This window comes from Neoarius graeffei, chromosome 27 (assembly GCF_027579695.1).
Source record: "Neoarius graeffei isolate fNeoGra1 chromosome 27, fNeoGra1.pri, whole genome shotgun sequence".
NCBI classification, from domain to species: Eukaryota; Metazoa; Chordata; class Actinopteri; order Siluriformes; family Ariidae; genus Neoarius; species Neoarius graeffei.
Window position 1 is genome coordinate 50,992,659 of NC_083595.1, and position 20,971 is coordinate 51,013,629.

Sequence of the window (20,971 nt, forward strand, 5' to 3'; positions counted from 1 at the left end):
TAAATATCCTATGCCAAATTATTATGGCATGTTACAAAAAATAAAGAAAAAATCTGAGTCCTCGTCTCCAATTTACGAGTCTGAATGCAGTTAATGCACGAGTCCGAGTCATCAGTGCTCACGTCCAAGTCAAGTCACAAGTCCTTAAAATTAGGGCACAAGACGGACTCGAGTACGACAAGCCTGGAAGGAGTCTTCAGTGTCAGAGCTTCGGAAGAGTCAGTAAGAGGACTTTTTGGCTTCTCAGAAACATCGCAAGCTGCATTTTAACTTCAAGAGAGATTTTAAAAAGAGCATGGTGAGGGAAGCTCCAAAGAAAGCATCCTGGCAGTTTGGAAATAAGGGCCTCTGCATGCTCTTGCGACAAGGCTTTCGCAGATAGCTTTTCGCAGACAGTTGTAATTTATCGTTGAGCGGGGAGTAATAGGCGTGCGCGATGTTATTCACCGCCACAACGCAAGGCGGCGCGAAGTCGCAAAATCGCTAGGAGTAGTTGGTGGGTGTGGTTAGTGGAGTGTTTATCCTCCGGTTACTTATAATGACTAGAACTGGAGTCGTATAGATGTACGTACTTCCTCACTTCCTCGATCAACCGCTCTTCGTGCTGCTCCATCTTCGCTCGTGTTTTTAAAAATGGCGGTCGTGAAAACAAAACAAACCGGGAAAGTAGGGAAGTGGAAGTTCATGTACAGCGGATGTAGAGTGGACCAATCAGAGCCCTCTTGTCTGCGACGCTGTCTGCGAGGCTGTCTGCGGTGGTCACAATTTTTGGGAGGTGCACGCAGAGCGTCTGCGAAGGGGAGGGCTTCGCAGACGCCATCTGCGACACCATCTGCGAGGACTGGGCTGTCAGCATTAATTGGCCTTAAGTGCATAATCTTCCATTTTCTGAAGGAATGAAAATTTTTCAGACAATTTTATCTCAAAACAAACAAACAAAAAAATAGCTTGCTAGTCAAGAAATTTTGACAATGCAAAGCAGAACAAGTTCATCTGACCAAGTGTTATTTGTTATTATTTGAGAAAAATATCATTTTCACATTTTGTCATGGAATCCGAGTTGAAGGGGAAGCCTAAGGGTTTGAAAAGCAGCTTTGGGACCAAAAGGTCGCTGGTTCAATTCCCTGGACCAGCAGGAATGGCTGAAGTGCCCTTGACTAAGGCACCTAACCCCCGACTGCTCCCCAGGCTGCTCAGAGCGTGCTGTACGTTGCTCTGGATAAGAGCGTCTGCTAAATACCTGTAATGTAATGAAGGACAAGTTTTTTTCTTAGCTTGAAAAGGAACTGCTTGTCTTTTTTACTCTCACTGCACTTTCTTTCCTCTCAGCGAAATGACCCTTCTCATGTGGTGTCATATTGCCGCATCGGCCTCTGATACCGCACTGCGACGACATACTCATACAGAGACGGAAAAATAGAGGGACAAAAGAAACAAAAGGAAGCGACAGGATGAAAAACACCACTGTCTCAACCATCTTAAAACAAAATATGGATTTTTCTTCTCCACGTTCTAACAACATCCAGACAAGGAGGTTCAAGAGCCTCACAAAGCACAATGATCCGCAGATCAACCTCCAACTTGTCCGGAGCACCTGGAGGCACTATTAAAGACCCACTGATTGCAAATGGAATGAGATGAAGACGATGGAGACAATTTGGCCTCTCTTTACAAGAGACAAGAGACAAAATCACAGCTGCAATAAAGGCCTTTGTTCGAGTCACAAAAAGCAAAGAAGAGTGTATTCAAAGGGCTTACGGAGCACTTCAGTGGCTGGAACAAACCAACAAACACAGCAGATGCATGTAGAGTGTAGCACAGAACGTCTCCAGAAAAACACTAAAGCTCGTAGATTTCAAATAATAAAAATAACATTATTGATTGCTTTGCTCAATATTGAAATCATAATTATCCATCTGTTTTAAGAACAAAACTTTTTTAAAGATAGTTTAATTTTTTTTGAATAATCCCAATCATTTGGTCATTTTATTTTTTAAAAAAAATCATGAATAGTTTATTTAGTTTAAAAATTATCATTCTGAATTTTCTGAATCTATTTTAGGAGAAACGCATTTTTGTAAATACTTTAAATTACAAATATTAAGCCATTTCTGCAACAAAACTTTAGTTTAATTTTTAAAAATCAGCATTATTCAGTAGACATGTACTGTAATGATATATTGGGCAACGATAAATTTATGGCGATTTGAATCGGTGAAATAAAAAATTAATCGCAATTATTACCAGGCTGCTCAATCTGTTAGGTTTTCTTTGCTGTAATTGCGCTGTTTAGACAGAAGAGATTGGAATAAGTGCATTATTCTATCCACATTCACTGGATATGAGCAATCACATGTTCTGATTGGCTACTCTACTACTAGGATATCAGCTCATATACCATGAGTAGAGAAAACAAAATGATGGCGCGCATCAAGTCAGATATATCACTTTATCATCAAGTATTTAAAAGAAACAGAAATAGCTAAAAGAATCTAGTCCCCCCCCCCAAATATCTCCTGTTCCACGCGTCAGCCCAGTTGGTGGCAGTAATGCACCTTTAAGTTGGTTTGCCAACCACCAAAAAAATCCTAAAGAAGGAGAAGAAAATGGCGGAGCGTGTTACTGAACCAATCGAGGACGAAATAAAAACTCTACTCAAAAACAAACCTCCAAAAATAGAAAAATAAGCAACAAAATATGGAATAAAAGTATTTGATGGTAAAAATGTATCTTTTTTATTTTTCAACAATTATTATTATTATTATCACATTTTTCACAAATTGCTCCTGTCATTTCGCCGGTTTGTTTACATTCTAAGCGGAAATGATTTTGTTGGACATTTTGTATAAAGTTTTTGTTTATCGAATTTGCAAAAAATAAAAATGCTCCGTTTTTCAAAATCCAGTGAATGTGGATAGAATAAAACAGTTATTCCACTCAATCTCGTCGTACACGGATTATAGACAACTCGGTGCTACGCGCCTCACCGGCTATCAGCTCATGTACGACTCGATTTCGTGGAATAACTGTTAAATAGCAAGAATAGATGTGACTTCATTGTAGGCAGAAGTAACCAGGTCTTAATTTGAGCCGGAACATGACAGAACAAGATCCGTAACCTCCATCGTCGGATCCGGCAGCTATTTTCATTTCATTCGATGTTCCGGCAGCTATTTAAATGGATCAGATCACCCCCGTGACCATCACAAAGGGGAAAAAAAATCAAACAATAAATTAAATAAATAAGTAAATAAAAATGTGTTTAGTGTTCGGTTTTGATTTTGATATCTGTTGTTGATTTCTCTCCTATGACATCCACAAAATCTATGCGAAAGGGGAAGAGGGGGGGACATGGGGTGTATACTTCCACTCAATAGAACACCGGGTTTTTTGTAGCCGTTAGCTTGCGCTGTGGAAAAAATGGTAAAAAAACAAGAAAGCTTACTAAAATTTTTAAAATGAATTCTCCAACTTGTTTTGTAAACCCTTTATTTCTTAACTATTACTTGAATTGATTGCACTTATGTTTGCTGGCACTTATGTTTGCTGGGACTGCTTTTAAACTTGAAATATGCTTGAAATCCGAGGCTATGCTTTTAAATCCCCTACTTAAATCCTTAAAATGAGTCATTTAACTCATGTCTTGTGTGATCTGATCTCCAATGGTGAAATAAACCGGTTGTGATATGAGTACAGTCTGTTATTTTAGAAGATAAATTTAATATATAATGTAATATATAGCCTAATAAAAAATAATATTTTATAACATAATATCACGACATATTACTGTCTGTAACTGTTCGTCACTAAAGCGTTTTCTAAGATCATAATGTCTGATATTTTTTCTTTTTTGCCAAGCGGGGCCACTGCCGGGTCGGTCGACACGTGGTAGGTCTATTGTTCAAATGCGTTCTACGGTCTATGGGGCTGCGTTGTGGGTGCAAGTGCCAGGACCGTTTTATTTATTTACTTTCTTTATAATCTCAGTCAGATACACAAGCAAGATTAAGTCTTTACTTTGCTGTGTTTTATTATGGCCATCAATATATTGCAACCTGTGTTTGATTTGTTAATTGTTGATCCAGTTATTGCCTTGGGTGGCACGGTGGTGTAGTGGTTAGCGCTGTCGCCTCACAGCAAGAAGGTCCTGGGTTCGAGCCCCGTGGCCGGCGAGGGCCTTTCTGTGTGGAGTTTGCATGTTCTCCCCGTGTCCGCGTGGGTTTCCTCCGGGTGCTCCGGTTTCCCCCACAGTCCAAAGACATGCAGGTTAGGTTAACTGGTGACTCTAAATTGAGCGTAGGTGTGAATGTGAGTGTGAATGGTTGTCTGTGTCTATGTGTCAGCCCTGTGATGACCTGGCGACTTGTCCAGGGTGTACCCCGCCTTTCGCCCGTAGTCAGCTGGGATAGGCTCCAGCTTGCCTGCGACCCTGTAGAAGGATCAAGCGGGTAGAGATGATGAGATGAGATGAGTTGTTGCCTTAACGCAGGGGTCTGCAATGGCTCGGGAGCCAGATGTGGCTGTTTTGGTGACTGCATCTGGCTCGCAGATTAATCTGCTCACATTGAGATCAAGAAGTACGCCTCCATTTAATGAAAAAGTCAGTTAGCTGTCCGCAAAGCAAAGCCTTTTGACAAAGAACATGGCAAAAAGGGAAAAAAGGTGACTGGTAGGCTACCGTACATTTCAACAGGAATGGACAGAGGAATTCGCCTTTGTGGGGTGAGAGGGTTCTGCTTTGTGTCCAATAGGCCTATACAATGACAAGATTGCATCGATGAAACAATGAAATAAAGCGGCACTTCAAAACACGTCAAGCTACGTTTGCGTCAAAATATTCAGCGGGGGGACAGGAGGAAGACGGCATGTCAAGAGCCTCTTCATTATGAAAAAGAATATATTACTCTCAAATTGTTGGTCATATGTAAAAATGCATTTTAGTTGTATTCAGCGTCACTTTTTATATATGGCTCTCACGAAAATGTATTTGAAAATATTTGGCGTTCCGGGACCTCCCACTTCACAAATTAAGCACTGGAAGTAACACAGCTCTAATGCGTCGACAACACACAAAAATAAACATATCTAAAATGTGAAAGAGCTGCTGTGTGATTCTCTACAAATAGATTTAACAAGAAATCAGAGCTCTTTTTTTTACAGACTGCTGAAAGATAAAGAAATGAAAAGAGAAGCAAATGGAGGAAATACAAATGTCCATAAAAGTTATTTAATAAAAGGTTTATTTGTTAAAACACCTATTGAAGAACGCTGTGGCTCTTGCGTTAGAAACTATTTGAGATATGTGAAAATGTTTGAAAATATTTCAAAAACTTGAGCACTATTTGACAATACGAGTATAATTTTAAGATTTTGGAGGACTTTTGTGTTATTTGAAGATATCTCTCTCAGAAGAACTTCAGCTTTATTTTGACATAGTTCAATGTGTTTGGATCCTTGGCGATGTCTTCAAATGTCTGAAAATGTTTGGAGATATTTGGAAAACTGGAGATGTTTGCAAATGTTTAGAGATTTCTGAAGATCTTTGGGCTCATTTTGAGAGCTGTGAAGAAGGTTCGAGATGGAAAATATTTGGCGATTCTTTGGAACGCTACGAGATATTTGGAAAACTTTAGTGTTGTTTGGAGATATGTGTAGAACGTTGGAGTTGTTTGCAGATATTTCTAGAACTTGAGCTGCTCAAAGATTTTCCAGCTCATTATTAAATTTCCCCAAAATCAACCTCAGCATCAGAACCACACACCAAAACGCTACCACTCCTCCCATGTCCATCAAACACTTCATTAACACAAACTCCACTCTTTGTTCTCCAGCCTTCAGCTCTGGAAGCTCAGGTCAAAAGGTCCCAAGATGGCCACCAAACTGGAAACCCAAACCCTGACCATAATTCACAGAGGACATGGCAGTGAAAGGAGCCACCGTGACCTTTGAACTTGAACTTGAAAGGAGAGGATATCAGTTTTCCTACTCCATAGATTCTTCAGTCCATTCCCTCTGAAGAGCGTCTACTTAAATGGACCATACTTCTTGAGCAAAGGTTTATTTTTATGATATGTCAAATATTTAATAGTTTATCACCCAGTTTTATCTTTTTTTTCCTGCATCTGTGATGCACAAACCAGGCACAGAGCTGCTACAAAGCAAAGGCCATGATGAGATTTACTAGGTAGGCATTAAAATGGACTAAAAGTATCAAGATGCTGTTTCAGCCCATTTTATGTTCATTTTAGCTGTTTTTAATCTGTCTTGCGAATCTCCCCAGGAGACGGTGTCCACCACAAACCAGTGAACAAGTTAGAACTGTATTAACCAACCAAGAAAAGCAACCAAGAGACCAAAGGTAAATCTCAACGTGATGCTACCACCACCGTGCTTCACAGGTGTTCTCAGGTTGATGAGTAGAATTGGGTTTCTGTTAAACATTGTGCTTTGTATCGAGGCCAAAAAGATCAGAGAAATCTTTTCATTTTGGAGAGAAACTCCAACATGACTTTTCGCAAACTCCAAACTGAATTCGCCACTTTTTCATCAAGCACAGGTTTGTGGAGTGTCCAGGTTAAAGTCGTCTACTGAACAGCTTCTTCGATCTGAGCCGTGGATCTCTCCAGAGCCTTCAGAGTTACTGTTGGCCTCTTGTTAGTTTCTCTGACTAATCCCACCTTTATCCAGCCACTGACTTTTTTACTGGATGGTAACTTCTAGGTGAAGCTCAAAGATTAAGTCCAAACTTTTCATTGACAAATGTTGATTGATATTTTTCCAGAACTGTCCTGGATTTGTTTTTGTAGCTCGTTGGTCTTCATGATGCAATATGACCGCTAAGAAGTTCTGGGTTCTTCCAGAAACAGGTATATTAGTATGCATGCAGAATAAACGGCTAGCGGTTTCAAAACTGAATCTCTGTTAGCGGTTACTGAACGCTCTTCGTTGCTCATTTCTTGAATAACTCGCTGACTCGTTTGTCTTTTAGCTGTGTTTGATTCTGTTTTGATTTCCAATTCAGCTTTTTTTTGGCGTTTTGATTTTGCTTTTGTTTGTTTTTGTTTTTTGCAACATTGAAAGCGCCTTGGAAAGAAAGTCTGGAATCGTCCACGGGCAATACGGGAAAATTCAGCCCGCCAAGGAACCAGTCAGAGCACACGATTTTACCAGAAGTAGCTCATGCCGTATAATAAAAATGTATAATATGAGTGCAGATACACTATATCAGTGAAGCTTCGAATAATTACTGAAAATAAACTATTCTCAAAATCGCCCTTTAAAAACGTAATTATGTTTCATAATGAAAGTATAATTTTTCTGTATGTTCATTCCCGGAGTTTGCAATATTCTGTACATAGTGACAAGATATTAATTGTGTATGAATGAACTGAATCCTATTAGAGCTGTATATAGAGTTTGTGTAACTGCAGACACTCTAGATAAAATGGAGGCTTATTGATTTCCGTGCCACATACAGGACAGCGTTTGCTCTAATAATGGCTTTCTCTGGCTTGCATCACTTCTCTGCCCACTGTTCCATCTCTGTTTAGGGATTCGGTCTATAAGCTACAAAAATTACTACAGAAAGGAGAGAAAAAAAGTGTCCTATGAGGGGCGGATTATGCTGACTTCCTGTTCATATTCGCTCTGGAGAGGACAGACGGCTCCCGAGGACGAGCAGCCGCCGCTGTCCTGCTGTGCCTGGAGCCGGAGTGTGTGTACCGTCTCAGTGGTGTAGCGTCTACTCACACAGCACAAAACTCACTCACATCTCTTTGTGTGTGTGTGTGTGTGTGTGTGTGTGTGTGTGTGTGTGTGTGTGTGTGTGTGTGTGTGTGTGTGCCAATACAGGACACTGTAAAATCATACACTGCACAAACTGAAGTTAGTTCTCATACAGACAGGGTCAGACCTGCAACATGCTGGATTAAAGTGTGTGTGTGAAAAAGAGAGAGAGATGTTTTAATGTCCTGAACAGAAAGCGTCAGTTTCACAGTGAACACATTTCCTACTTACTGGCAGCCTGCACTTTGGCCTTGCGGCTGACAACCAGCCCAAAGGAATTCTGGGCCACGCACTCGTAGTCTCCCTCGTCGTTCCTCTGGAATCGGCCAATCAGCAGCGAGCCGTTAATGAACGTGGCATAGTTCTTATCCTCCAATAAGAGCACACCGTTCCTCCTCCACTGCGTCGTGATTGGTGGAATCCCTTCCACCTGACAGTGCAGCATCAGCGGCTGTTCCTGAACCGCGATGATGTCACTGGGCTCCAGAGTGAAGGACAGCTCGGCTCCACAGCTCACGCCTGCACAGACCAGTCCAGAAATTAATCAACTAAACCCCCTCAATTTTTAAACAGCGGCTTCGGTTTTAGTTTGCCGTTTTATAAATGTAACCAAAATAAATAAAGTTAAAGCTGATATTAATAAAAATATTAAAGATCATATGTTTATTTCATTAGGGCTGGATGATAACTGATAAAATATTATTCAAATCACAAATATTCATCTGTTTGTTTTTTTTATTTAGGAGCAAAGCGTTTTCTGTAGATTTTTTTAAATCACATATTTTTAAACATTAAGCAAGAACAAATTTAAGGTGGAAAAAAAATTACTTTTTTACCCCCCAAAAAATTAATCATGTAGTTTATTATAAAGAAAATTTTCAGTCATTTTAAGAAAAGTTAGATATTACAAAAATGTATTTTTTAAATAGATTTTTTTCGTCATAATCATTCGGACGTGTTTGGAGCAAAACATTTTTTTTAATGATTAGTAAACCTTAGTTTAAAAAGACAAAAATCACAACTATTCAAACATTTTAGGAACAAAAATAAATATTCTGACCATCTAGTCATGACAGTCATATAATAATAATAATAATAATAATAATAATAATAATAATAATAATAATAATTTTAGGGCATTATTGAAACAACTATTATTAATATTATTTTTAAGGGCATTATAGATATGAGACAAATTCCATATTTTAGGAGTGGAATGGTATTTTTCTCTTCATTTCTGGAACTAAGTTGGACTGCTTTTTGACCCCTTCCATTCACCATATCCAACTATTTTAATAAGAGGCTTATTCTATTACACAAATCTGGCAACCCGGGTCACTGTGGAATTCTGCATTCTGCTGGTCAGATTTCAACAAAGAGCAGGAAAAAAACACGAGACAGAGTTTCAGGAAAGATGTCCTCACGTCCTGAGTAAACTTCAGCAACGAGGTGAGAAACTTCTCGCTCGCTTCCTCCTCCCTCACCGAGTTATCGGATCTTCAAGGACGTGTGCTCCAAACCCCCTAAAGCATAAACAACGGAGGTTTGAGTGATGATATTGGAGGTCCACTTGTACTGACCCTTTGGGCTCCAAGCCGGTCTACACCCTGCCCCCCAGATTCCTGCGTTCGCCAACACACTCACAGCAGCGTCTGAAACCCAATTCCTCTGAGTGTATGGTGGCTTGAGTCTCTGCGAGTGTGTGAGTATGTGGTGGCTTTATGCTATTTGCGGTTCTCATGATTCTCAATTGTGGAATTTTCCCAGCTATAAAACCCAGCCTTGACATTAATATACATCGTTCATCAAAACAAAGCGGCAGAATCCTCGGTGGTCGTATGATCGTGTCCATTCAGAGTGTGGAGGCAAATACAGCTCTGCGTGTTTCTTTCAAAAACAGTTCTGTATTATTGTACGTCCTTGAGCCTGAGAGAATCTATGGTGTGTTCTCAAGAGTCCTGACATGCCTGAATGCAAGGACACACACACACACATCTCACCATCCTGCTTTTCCCTGTGCTGCTGTGTTTTGACTGCCTTTGCTTAGAAACTCGTCTCAGGCTCACAGCACCTGATTGGGACCAGAAGCTGGATTTTCACCCCATTTCCTTTTCACTGTGGTATTTTTCTCTTCGTTTTCTCATGTAACCCCTCACGCAGGAACAAACTTTGACTTGTTTTTGATCCCTTCCGTTCACCATGTTCTTATCTTTTAATAATTACTCCGTTAGTTGTTGCTAATTCCTACCTGCTGGCTGGCACTTCACGATCACATGACAGGGACGGGAACAGGGTGAGTTAGCATGTCGTTCTGGTTAACCGTACACACTGGCCATGCTACATCTCATGGCAGCGTCACACTCACACACTCCGAGGCCTTCTTCCTATATACAGGAGCTCACACACGTGGCATGCTGGTGCAGTGGTTATCACTGTCACCTCAGAGCAAGAAGGTTCTGGGTTCTAACCTTGCGGTCGACTGGGACCTTTCTGTGTGGAGTTTGAGTGTTCTCCTCATGCTTGTGTGGGTTTCTTCCGGGTACAAAGACATGCGGATTCAGTCCACTGGCTACTCGAATGTGAATGTCAGAGTGATGGTTGTCCGTCTCGTGTTACCCCTGCAACAGATTGGCAACCTGCCCGGGGTAAACCCCGCCTCTCACCCAAAGTCAGCTCCGATTGGCTCCAGCTTCCCCCACGACCCTGACAGATAAGCGCTATAGATAAGCGATGGATGGATTTGAACCCACATCCTTCGGACAGCTCAGACACAACCATCAAACAGGACACGGTGACATTACTCTCTCTCTCTCTCTCTCTCTCTCTCTCCCTCTCTCAATAATGTGCTCACCTTTTTTACAAAATTTCCCCATCGTGATTAAGCTACACCTCAGTGAACGCCACTTTCCCTTCTCAGTGCCCTTACAGAAAAACCACATGAACTTCACATGTGATTTCTCACATGTGAAATATGTGGAAAATGTGTTTTGCACATGGGAAGCATGTTATTTGCACATGGGAAGCATGTGGTTTTGGCCCAATTTTATGTGAATCACATGTGGGAATGTTTTACACATGTGCTCTACATGGTAACACATGTTACAAAATCTGATACCATGTATTCCACATGTTACCACATGTGGTAACATGTGCTCACATGTGAAATACATGGGAAATTCATGTGTTTTTTCTGTAAGGGTGTAAAAAGCTAAATATACTCTGAGCATCTTTTACCTTCTTTTATATATTTATACACTCACTGAGCACTTTATGAGGAACATCTGTACAGCTGCTCATTCATTCACGCAATTCTCAAATCAGCCAGTCATGTGGCAGGTGAAGAGCTTCAGTTAATGTTCACATCAAACATCAGAATGGAGGAAAGATCTCAGGGACAGATGGGCTGGTCTGATTATTGCACAAATTGCTGATCTCCTCATGGGATTTTCACACACAAGAAAAACAGAGAGAAAAAAAACAAAAACATTCCAGCGAGCAACAGTTCTGCGGACGGAAACGTCGTATCAGTGAGAGAGGTCAGGGGAGAATGGATGGACCAGTGCGACCTGACAGGAGGCCTACAGTACCTCAAATAACCACTCTTTACAACTGTGGTGAGCAGAAAAGCATCTCAGAACACACAACATAATGAAGTTTGTGGCAGATGAACTACAACAGCAAAAGACTGCATCTGGAGCAGCGGTGAAATCCATCTCTCTCTCTCTCTCTCTCTCTCTCTCTCTCGACGATGATCATGATGATCATGATGATGATGATGGCAGTAGCCTCAGTGCTCAGTGTCCCCAGCAAACTTTAATCACTGTTCCAGCATTTTGCACACTTAAATTAATTTTAATTAACGGAATCGTGAGTGGATTTCTCTTTGTATCCTTCTCAAGTTTTTTTTTTAAATAATCAGGTCAAAGAGGTGACACTAAACTGTAAATAAAATAAACTTGTAATTAAAGCAACTAGAAACTAGATAGAGACTGTGATTAAAGTCACAGTGATTTGCGCTAGCTCTTACAAACTGGGACGTCTGGTCACGGAAGAGAGAGAATGACTCTTAGTGAGGAAAAAAGCCCGTTTTTCATGGATCATTCCGGTTCGGTGATCCAGATCAGCACCAAAAGTCATAGCAAATTAATTCAGCCCAGAGATATTCTTCATGTGAAATTTGGTGATGAATGGATGAAAACTGAGGGAGAAATAGAGTCCTAAAAAATGTTAGGAGGAGGAGGAGAAGAAGAAGGATCCTGAGTGAGTTTAACAGTTTGCACCAGCACTGCTAGCACAAATTAAACAAAAACAGAAAGACAGCGAGAGAGAGAGAGAGAGAGAGAGAGAGAGAGAGAGAGAGAGAGAGAAATGAAGACAGTCAGAGAGATACAGATAGGCATCTAGAAAAAAGTCAGCTGGAAAGAGAGACAGACAGCTAAAAAGAGACAGACAGGTTGAGATAGACAGCTGGAAAGAAGAAACAGACAGGCAGAGACAGACAGCTGGAAAGAAAGATAGACAGACAGTTGGACAGAGGCAGACGGAAACAGCCAGATAGACAGAAGGCTAGAGAGAGACAGACAGAAATAGTTGGAGAGAGAGAGAGAGAGAGAGAGAGAGAGAGAGAGAGAGAGAGAGAGAGAGATGAAGACAGTCAGAGAGACACAGATAGGCATCTGGAAAAAACTCAGCCAGAGAGAGAGACAGACAGACAGCTAAAGAGAGACAGACAGGTTGAGATAGATAGACAGCTGGAAAGAAGAAACAGACAGACAGGCAGAGACAGATAGCTGGAAAGATTGAAAGACAGACAGTTGTACAGAGGCAGACGGAAACAGCCAGACAGAAGGCTAGAGAGAGACAGACAGAAACAGACAGACAGAGAGAAACAGTTGGAAAGAGACAGAGAGAGAGAGAGAGAGAGAGAGAGAGAGAGAGAGAGAGAGAGTCACACAGCTAGAACAAGACAGACAGGTAGAGACAGACAGGTAGATTTCTTTCCCAGTGAAACAGAAACACTATAATAACACCCCGACGCTCCCTGTCAGACCTGCTGCGCTTCCTAAACTGTTTTGTGGATAATGAAGCGTTCTGAGTTTATTAAAGCAGCTCTACTCAGAACCCTCAGTGTTTATCAGGAGGAGAAACTAAAGACCACAGAAGGATTGAAACATTTTCATTAGAGCCGATCCGATACCCTGGATGAGTATTGGGCCGATTTCAGAAAGGGAAGGAAAAAAAAGGTATCAGGTATCAGATAACAAATGGGGGGAAAACGGAATTGGATTTGGAAAAGTGTTTTTAGGAATTGGAAATGTTTACATGTAAAACGGGTTGATTATATTGTTGTTAGGAATGATAAACCTTTTTTTCCCTTTCTTCTCATATTTATTATATTTTTAGAGGTTTATGCACAGTACCGCACAGAGCTGTTTTGCCGCACACAACATTTCACTGCCACTGTTTTTATACAGTTGTGCATGTGACAAATAAAGTAATCCAACTATCTGTTCATATTATATTTATACTTTATCGGAAAAGCAAAGTGGGATCTCCTAAGCTCTCAAATTTTAACGATTGCAGGGCCACAGCACATGTATCATCTGGTCATTACTGTCTTATTATTATTATTATTATTATTATTATTATTAATAATAATAATAATAATACAGCACAAGCCTACAATATGCAAACAAAGGTTTGTTGTGGTTAGTGAAGAACTGAGGCAGCGACTCGTGGCTAAAGCGGCTAAGATCAAGAGGTACACCGATAGAGTTGAGCAATACAGACAGAACAGATTGTTCAAATACAACCAAAGCAAGTTCTATACAGAGCTTGATAGAGAAACAGCAGAGGAACAAGTACCTCCCAACCCCGAGGAGGCCAAACAGTTCTGGAGCGGAACATGGAGTGACACTAGTGAGCATAAGAAAGATGCAGAATGGCTGAAGGAATTGAGGGACGAAGTGGATGTGGACTGCCAAAGTGACATGAGGATTGACCTCGAGAAACTGAAAACAGCTTTCAAGAAGATGCCAAACTGGAAAGCCCCTGGACCAGATTTGGTACAGGGATTCTAGTTGAAGAACATGAGCAGTATGCATGCAAGGATTGTAGACCAACTGAATGCTTGCTTGGAGGTGGGGGAGGTACCTAAATGGATGACGAAAGGAAGGACACTGCTCTTTGTCAAAGATCCCAGCTTAGGAAGTGATGCCAGCAATTACAGGCCAATAACGTGCCTACCACTAATGTGGAAACTCCTCACTGGGATGATTATGGAAGATGTGTATTGCTTTATGCATGACATGGATCTCCTTCCAGAGGAGCAAAAAGGTGCACAAAAAAGGTCGAGAGGAACACACAACCTCCTGTTCACTGACAAAATGATCATGAAGAGTGTGAGGGCTGGCAAGAAGAAAGTACAGTAGTTATGGCCTGGATTGACTACCGAAAGGCATATGACATGCTCCCCCACTCCTGGATAAAGGAGTGTTTAGATATGTTTGGGATAGCACCGAACATAAAGAGCCTGCTATTTAAGAGCATGGAGGATTGGAGAACTGAGCTCCACTCGATGTCCACACCAGTTGGAGAAATACGATCAACAGAGGCATTTTTCAAGGGGATGCCTTATCGCCTTTGCTGTTTGTGGTCTCACTCATCCCACTAAGCCTTCTCCTAAGGAAGACTAGTGATGGATATGACCAAACTCTATGCAAAGTCAGAAAAAAGCCTGGAATCTCTTGTGAACACTGTCCAGATATTTAGTGCAGATGTGGGCACAGACTTCGGAGTCACGAAATGCACCAAGCTTGTTATAAAGAGAAGGAAGATATTCGATGCAGAAGGAATCCAGCTCCCAGATGGGAGAGAGATCAAGAACCTGGAAATGGGAGCAAGCTACAAATACCTTGGGGTGCTTGAGGCAGATGAATTCCAATGAGATGAAATGAAGAGGATCCTGATGAAAGAATACCTCAGGAGAGTCCATAAACTGCTACAATCCAAAATAGACGGGGCAAATGTCATCAGTGGTGTCAACAACTGGGCAGTTTCCTTGATGAGATATTCAGCCAGCTTTATCGACTGGACCTGAGAAGAGCTTAGGGTACTAGATCAGAAGACTACGAAATACCTCACCTTGTACAATGCTTTCCATCTGAGGAATAGCATTGCACGGCTTTACCTGCCAAAAAAAAGCAGTGGCAGGGGCCTGATTGCTATCGAGGACTGTGTAGACCAGGCAGAAATTGGACTTATGACCTATGTAGCAGAGAGCAGTGAGAGACTGCGGACAGCAGCACGGGAAGGTATGCCTGGCTATCGAGAGAACTGCAAGGAGTATAAGAAGAGAAAGTGCGAGGAACAGTTGAAGGAGGTCCGAGAGAAGCAACTTCATGTCCAGTTTATGAGGGAGATGGATGAGATCGCAAGCGAGAAAAGCTGGGTGTGGTTAGAGAAGGGTCATCTGAAAAAACACACCAAAGGACTGATCATGGCCGCACAGAGTCAGTCACTCAGGACTAATGCGATCAAGTCCAAAACTGATGAGTCTCAGGAAGAATCCCTATGTAGACTGTGCAGGGGGAAGGATGAAACAGTGAACCACCTTCTAAGTGAATGCCCCAAGCTAGCACAGTCGGAGTACAAATGTTGATATGATAATGTAGCCAAGGCCATCCACTGGGATCTGTGTAAGCAATATGATACGAAATGCGAGAAGAAACGGTACGAATGCAATCCCAAGCCAGTTATAGAGAACAGCCATGCGAAGGTATTGTGGGATTTTACGATCCAGATGGATAAGGGGCTCCCGCACAACAGACCCGATATTGTGGTGGTAGACAAGGACGAGAAAGTGTGTCACATCATTGGCTTGCCCAGGTGATAGTAGGATCACGTTGAAGGAGGATGAGAAGATCGAGAAGTATCGTGATCTGGCTATAGAGATCAAGACCCTGTGGAAGATGAAGAAAGTTGTTATCAGCCCAATTGTTATAGGAGAGTTGGGTAGCTTCACCGACAGACTAGAAGGATATTTGCGCAATATCCATGAAGGGCTGAAACCACGGGCGATTGCTCTAAGACAACGAGGGAGGCTCAGCCTCCTCTAAAAATGACGAACATCATGTAGGATGAATTGCACTAGGCTTATGTTATAGCCGACCTTATAACATTGCTATTTCAGATCCAGAATCATAGAAATATATGTGCTCAACCCAACTATAGTGCGAAATCATTCCGTTATAACTTTACCCAGTTCGCCTAATGTGTGCGTGAGTTTTTCCCCCTCGTGACAGCGCGATGCAGCCCAGCCTCAGTGGACTTCAATGGCATTTGGGAGCTCTGCTTTTCAATCTCAAAATGCAAGACGATTATTGGACAAATACTGCGAAAACGCCCGCCCACGGAGTCCCACGGACTCCCAGCCTCAGTGGACTTCAATGGCATTTGGGAGCTATGCACTTTTCAATCTCAAAATGCAAGACGGTTATTGGACAAATACTGCGAAAACGCCCGCCCCACGGACTCCCAGCTTCACATGGGAGGGACATGGCAGTTTCCGCAAGGAGACTGGTGATTGGTGAAAGCGGCCGGATGTTTTCTTTGACTGACAGCTCGTTTCAAATATAGACAGGCAGCGGTGAATCTCAGTTCAGTCCCATGCGGATTCGCAAGTGCTGTGGTGTATTGTAAGAGATCAGCTTACATTTCGATTTCATTCATTACATACGGTTTCTACCAGCTTTTTTAGTTTGTATATATTTTCATTGTAAATAAAGTGTAAATATGGTGTTGTCAAGTTTGCTATCTTAGTTCCAGAAATTTCGTTTATTTGAGTGACTGAACTTGAACTTGAGGGGGCTAGTCAGCTAGCAAGAAAGCTGCGCACGGATGCCAAGCATTGCTGATTTAATTTTGGCGAAGCCATTTGCCAGTCTTCCTTTCGGGGAAAAAATGAAAATTAAAAAGCAGGATAGACCAACGCCTCAAATTGACTTGGTGAAAAAGGTAGGGAATAATACTCGTTCCTTTCAGCTCTCCTGGTACGAGAAAGTGAATTGGCTAACAGCAAGTGACCCACATCAACAACAGTAAATAGGCTACTTTAGTAATATGTCATGGATGGACCAAAAATATAGAATCTATTTAAAATGTTTATGCTGAGTATATTATATTGGAATATATATTTTTCTGGATATGAATTAAACACAGCTACAATTTGGAAAACATTTTTAAACAAAAACACAGCCGAGAACATTTCACACTACAGACCTGGATTAAAAGTGAAGGGTTATCAAAATTGTCAATAAAACATTTCTCAGCCAAAATAAGTAAAATATAGGGAAAGTGTCATTGAATGAAATGTTCCCAGCTCTATGTTTGGCTCCCCAAGGTCAGTGCTTGTGCCTATTCCAGAACACTCTGCTGTTACTGCTGAGGTTCCTGACAAAGAGCTGCTTTCAATAATGATCAATTTTTAAACAACATGCCACAATTTTAAAATATAAAATGTTAAAATATACCCCCCCCCCCAACACCACCATCATGTATATTGGACAGTAGGCTAATGGGCCAAAAGAACCTGTTATTTCACAGTTTGTGACCCTGCCAACAATCAGCCAGATCAGAGGCAAGAGTATGGGCAAAATTGATGTGTTTTTTCTTTTTTCTTTTAAAATCTGGAAATATCGTAACCGACCAGCCTCCCCTGTTTGAAAGACTACCAGCCGCCACTGGTTGAAACCCTTTATTATGCAGAAGACTGTTCTGCTTGGATCAGCGAGGATCCTCTGTAGGGCCCTGGACTGCTGAGGCTACCTGTTGTGGCCAGCACAGGACTCACCAGTACATATGTACTGTGAAGTTAATAATAATAATAATAATAATAATAATAATAATAATAATAATAATAAAGCACAAGTCTACAATATGCAAACAAAGGTTTGGGGGTTTTTTGTTTTGGTTTGTTTGTTTGTTTGTTTGTTTGTTTGTTTGTTTGTAATTGTGTTCTGATCAGAAAGTGTCTGTGTTCAACTTTAGTTTTTAGAATCAGTGTTTCCGGACATGTTTTGTTACAATGATGGCTCTATAAAATAATAATAATAATAATAATAATAATAATAATAATAATAATAATAATAATTTAAATCACATTATTCCAGGCTGATCAGATTCCCTGGTTTTGTTTAAATCTAATATAAAAATCCAAACTAAAATGTTCTTACAAAGCTCTAACTCGCTCCATTCTTCTCCAAAACATCAACAACTGGCTTTCGAGAAAAAAAAAAATAAGACACCAAATAACGGCCGAAATCAAAGGAAAGAGGATTAACGCCATGGCTGAGTTCATGGTCGCTCGGGATAGACGGTCAGGGTTGCATCCAAAACCAAGAACACCGGCTGCAGCCTGGAGAACGAGGCAGGGCTACACGTGTAACCCTGCCCAGGGGTTATGGTTAGGGATAGGGTTATGGACAGGGCTACACATGCCCCGCCTCGTTCTCTCCCAAATGGCTCTTTAGAACAGTCTCCACTCCACAGGGGTGAAAGAGTGACTTCATCCCTGCACTGTCTCTCCAGCAGGAAACAGTTTATTGGGTAGGAATTATTGTTGCTATTAAAATGACAAAATGTGTTTTTTTCTGCTTTTGATTATGAAAAGCAAGTTCAGACCAAATGAATAATAAATTGAAGATGAACGAGAATAATCATGAAATGAATTATAACAGGATGAAAATATAACAGGATGTGACATTATAGGGTTATATGTACGTGTGTGTGTGTGTGTGTGTGTGTGTGTGTGTGTGTGTGTGTGTGTGTGTGTGTGTGTTAGAGAGTTATTGTTCCCAAATCAGAGTTGATTATTTTCTTCAAACAGCACATCACGGATTGTGTTCCTTGTTTGTACAAATAACATGGAAGATATGTAGAACATGATAAAAAAAAATTATTAAGCCGTGTATTGGGTCTCTGAGAAAATCCAATTGGAAAGGTTAATGGATTAAAAAGATGGAGCTGCTGTACCCTATGGAGCTAAACTAACCCCAAGGTACTTGAATCACATGCTGTATTGCTGGGTTTCAGTCACATGACTTTTCTTAGCATTGTTACCAGAAGTGAAATAGCTGGTGGTCTAAACAGCTGCCGCGGTGCAAACAACTAGCGATAACTTATCAGAGTACGCTCGTAATCTAGAAGCCACTGCTGGCTTTATATATATTCAGAAGATCGCTATGTGCAATGGAATCGACCCCTACAGTCTGGGAAAGAAGGATTTGTCATACGATCTCGAAAACTACCCTTCAGTCGAGTTCCCCGACATCTCAAACTATCTGGTGTTGGAGACGTCCTTCTACACCGCAAAACAGACGAAAGCGTGGAAGAGTATGGAGGCTTACAACTGTTTTGTATGTGGCTGGGTAAAGGACCTCGGGATCAAGTCACTGCCGAATGAATCCTGTATTGTTTTTGCCTGTGGAAGTATGTTGTTGGTTTTTTAAGCTTTTCGTTTGCGTCATTACAATGAAGCGCTGCGAGTTGAAGTGTAAACAAACAACAGTTGGCTTGATTCTCACTTGTGTTGGCTCTTATCTCTCAGCTAAATCATTCACAAAGATCATCAGAAACCCCTTTAAAGACCTGGATCTGAGTTAAACAAGACGGAGAAGTGATCACGGCGCATTGGAACTGTACGGCTGGGGAAGAATTTTGTCGCGACCTTCATGCATATGGACTTTGTGAGGAGGAAACAAAGAAACAGCTGGGGACTTTAGTGCTTCGTGACTAAAAAAGTACCGTAAAATAATGACACATAGCAAGAAAAGTACTTGGAAAACACTAAGGACAGAGCTGAGAGGGAAATACAAACCTTTCACCCAGTGACCACTGCAAACTCGAGCATGCTTCGACTCGGCTCTCTTCGATTTCACTGAGAGGTTCAAAAGCCACCTTTTCTCCACGTCTTTTTGTGAAATCCTGTGTTCGTTCACCCTTTTTTATTAGTTCACGGGGAACCCTGAAGAAACTTTTATCAGTTTCATGGTTTGATTGATTCGAACAACCTAAAACAACGCAAGCGTGAGGCATTTTTCATGCGAGCAATGCACCTTCTCTGTACAAACGCTTTGTCAACTGAGTTTTGGTAGACCACCAGCTAAAGTTCTGAATAACTAATGAGGCGGATGTGACATCACGTTAAACCCAGCAATTGCCTACTGCCTTGTGCCTGTGAAGGAGAATGAGCTGGAAAAACACCGCGCGCTAATGTTTACACTTGGGTACGGAAACGGCCAAAGTTTATCCTCATTATAATATTATAATGAGCAAGGTCACAACAAACATGGCAGAACCGGCGGCCTCCAACACAGAAGCAAGCGCTCGAGAGCCTTCAAGCTCACAGGTGCGTTTAGATGTGTTTAGATAAAACATCTTGGTACATTGGTTCCTCAAAGGTTCATCAGATAATTAAAGGTTCGTAGTCTTCTCTTAAAGGTTCCATGTAGAACCCTAGAACAGAGTGTTTCCCAATCAGCTAGGTTTCCAAGTAGAACCCTGTGAGGAACTTATCGACCCTTAATCATACAATGAGCCATTAAAGAAAGCTTTTTCTAAGAGTCTGCCGAGTGCCAAAAGAAAGCTCAGAACCCTTAATTATCCACCAAACCCATCAAGAACCCTTGAAGAACCCTTGTTGTTTTGTCAGAGTGAATGTATCATCTAGATAAATTTATTATACAAACTCACTTTTTTTCTTCTTCTTAACATCTGGAACCTGTTGCGCATTTGAAATAGAGCCAAACTCTCTTGGAACATGGGTTCTTCAAGAGTTCTTTAATACTTCAAAGTTTCCATGTAGAACCCTAAAACAGAGTGTTTCCTTAGCAGTTAGGTTTCCATTAAGGAAGCTAAAAACCATTAATCATCTAATGAACCCTTAAAGAACTTTGGAAGAACCTGAAAACCAAGCAAATGTCACCTAGAAGCTGTCAAGAAGTAGCCTAGTAAACTAGACCCACCCGCCTAGCGGCCAAAAATATTTTTGCCTAGCGAGTGGGTCTAGCCTCACACCATATAAACAAAAACACCCCGGGCATCAAATCGTGCCCGCCAATCACAACACAAGGTCTTTGTTTGGATTCTTTGGGCGGGCTTTTGCAGGAGTGACGACAAAGCTGTGCGA

The 20,971-nt window shown here is 41.3% G+C and overlaps 1 protein-coding gene across 1 annotated transcript in view; it reads right to left on the reverse strand.

Moving 5' to 3' along the window:
• Positions 1-20,971, reverse strand: part of igdcc3 (immunoglobulin superfamily, DCC subclass, member 3) — a 121,969-nt gene that overhangs the window by 94,947 nt on the left and 6,051 nt on the right. Inside the window, exon 2 of the mRNA XM_060911954.1 lies at positions 8,017-8,304. Within this exon, the coding sequence (XP_060767937.1) occupies positions 8,017-8,304 (288 nt within the window). The remainder of the gene's footprint in view (positions 1-8,016; positions 8,305-20,971) is intronic.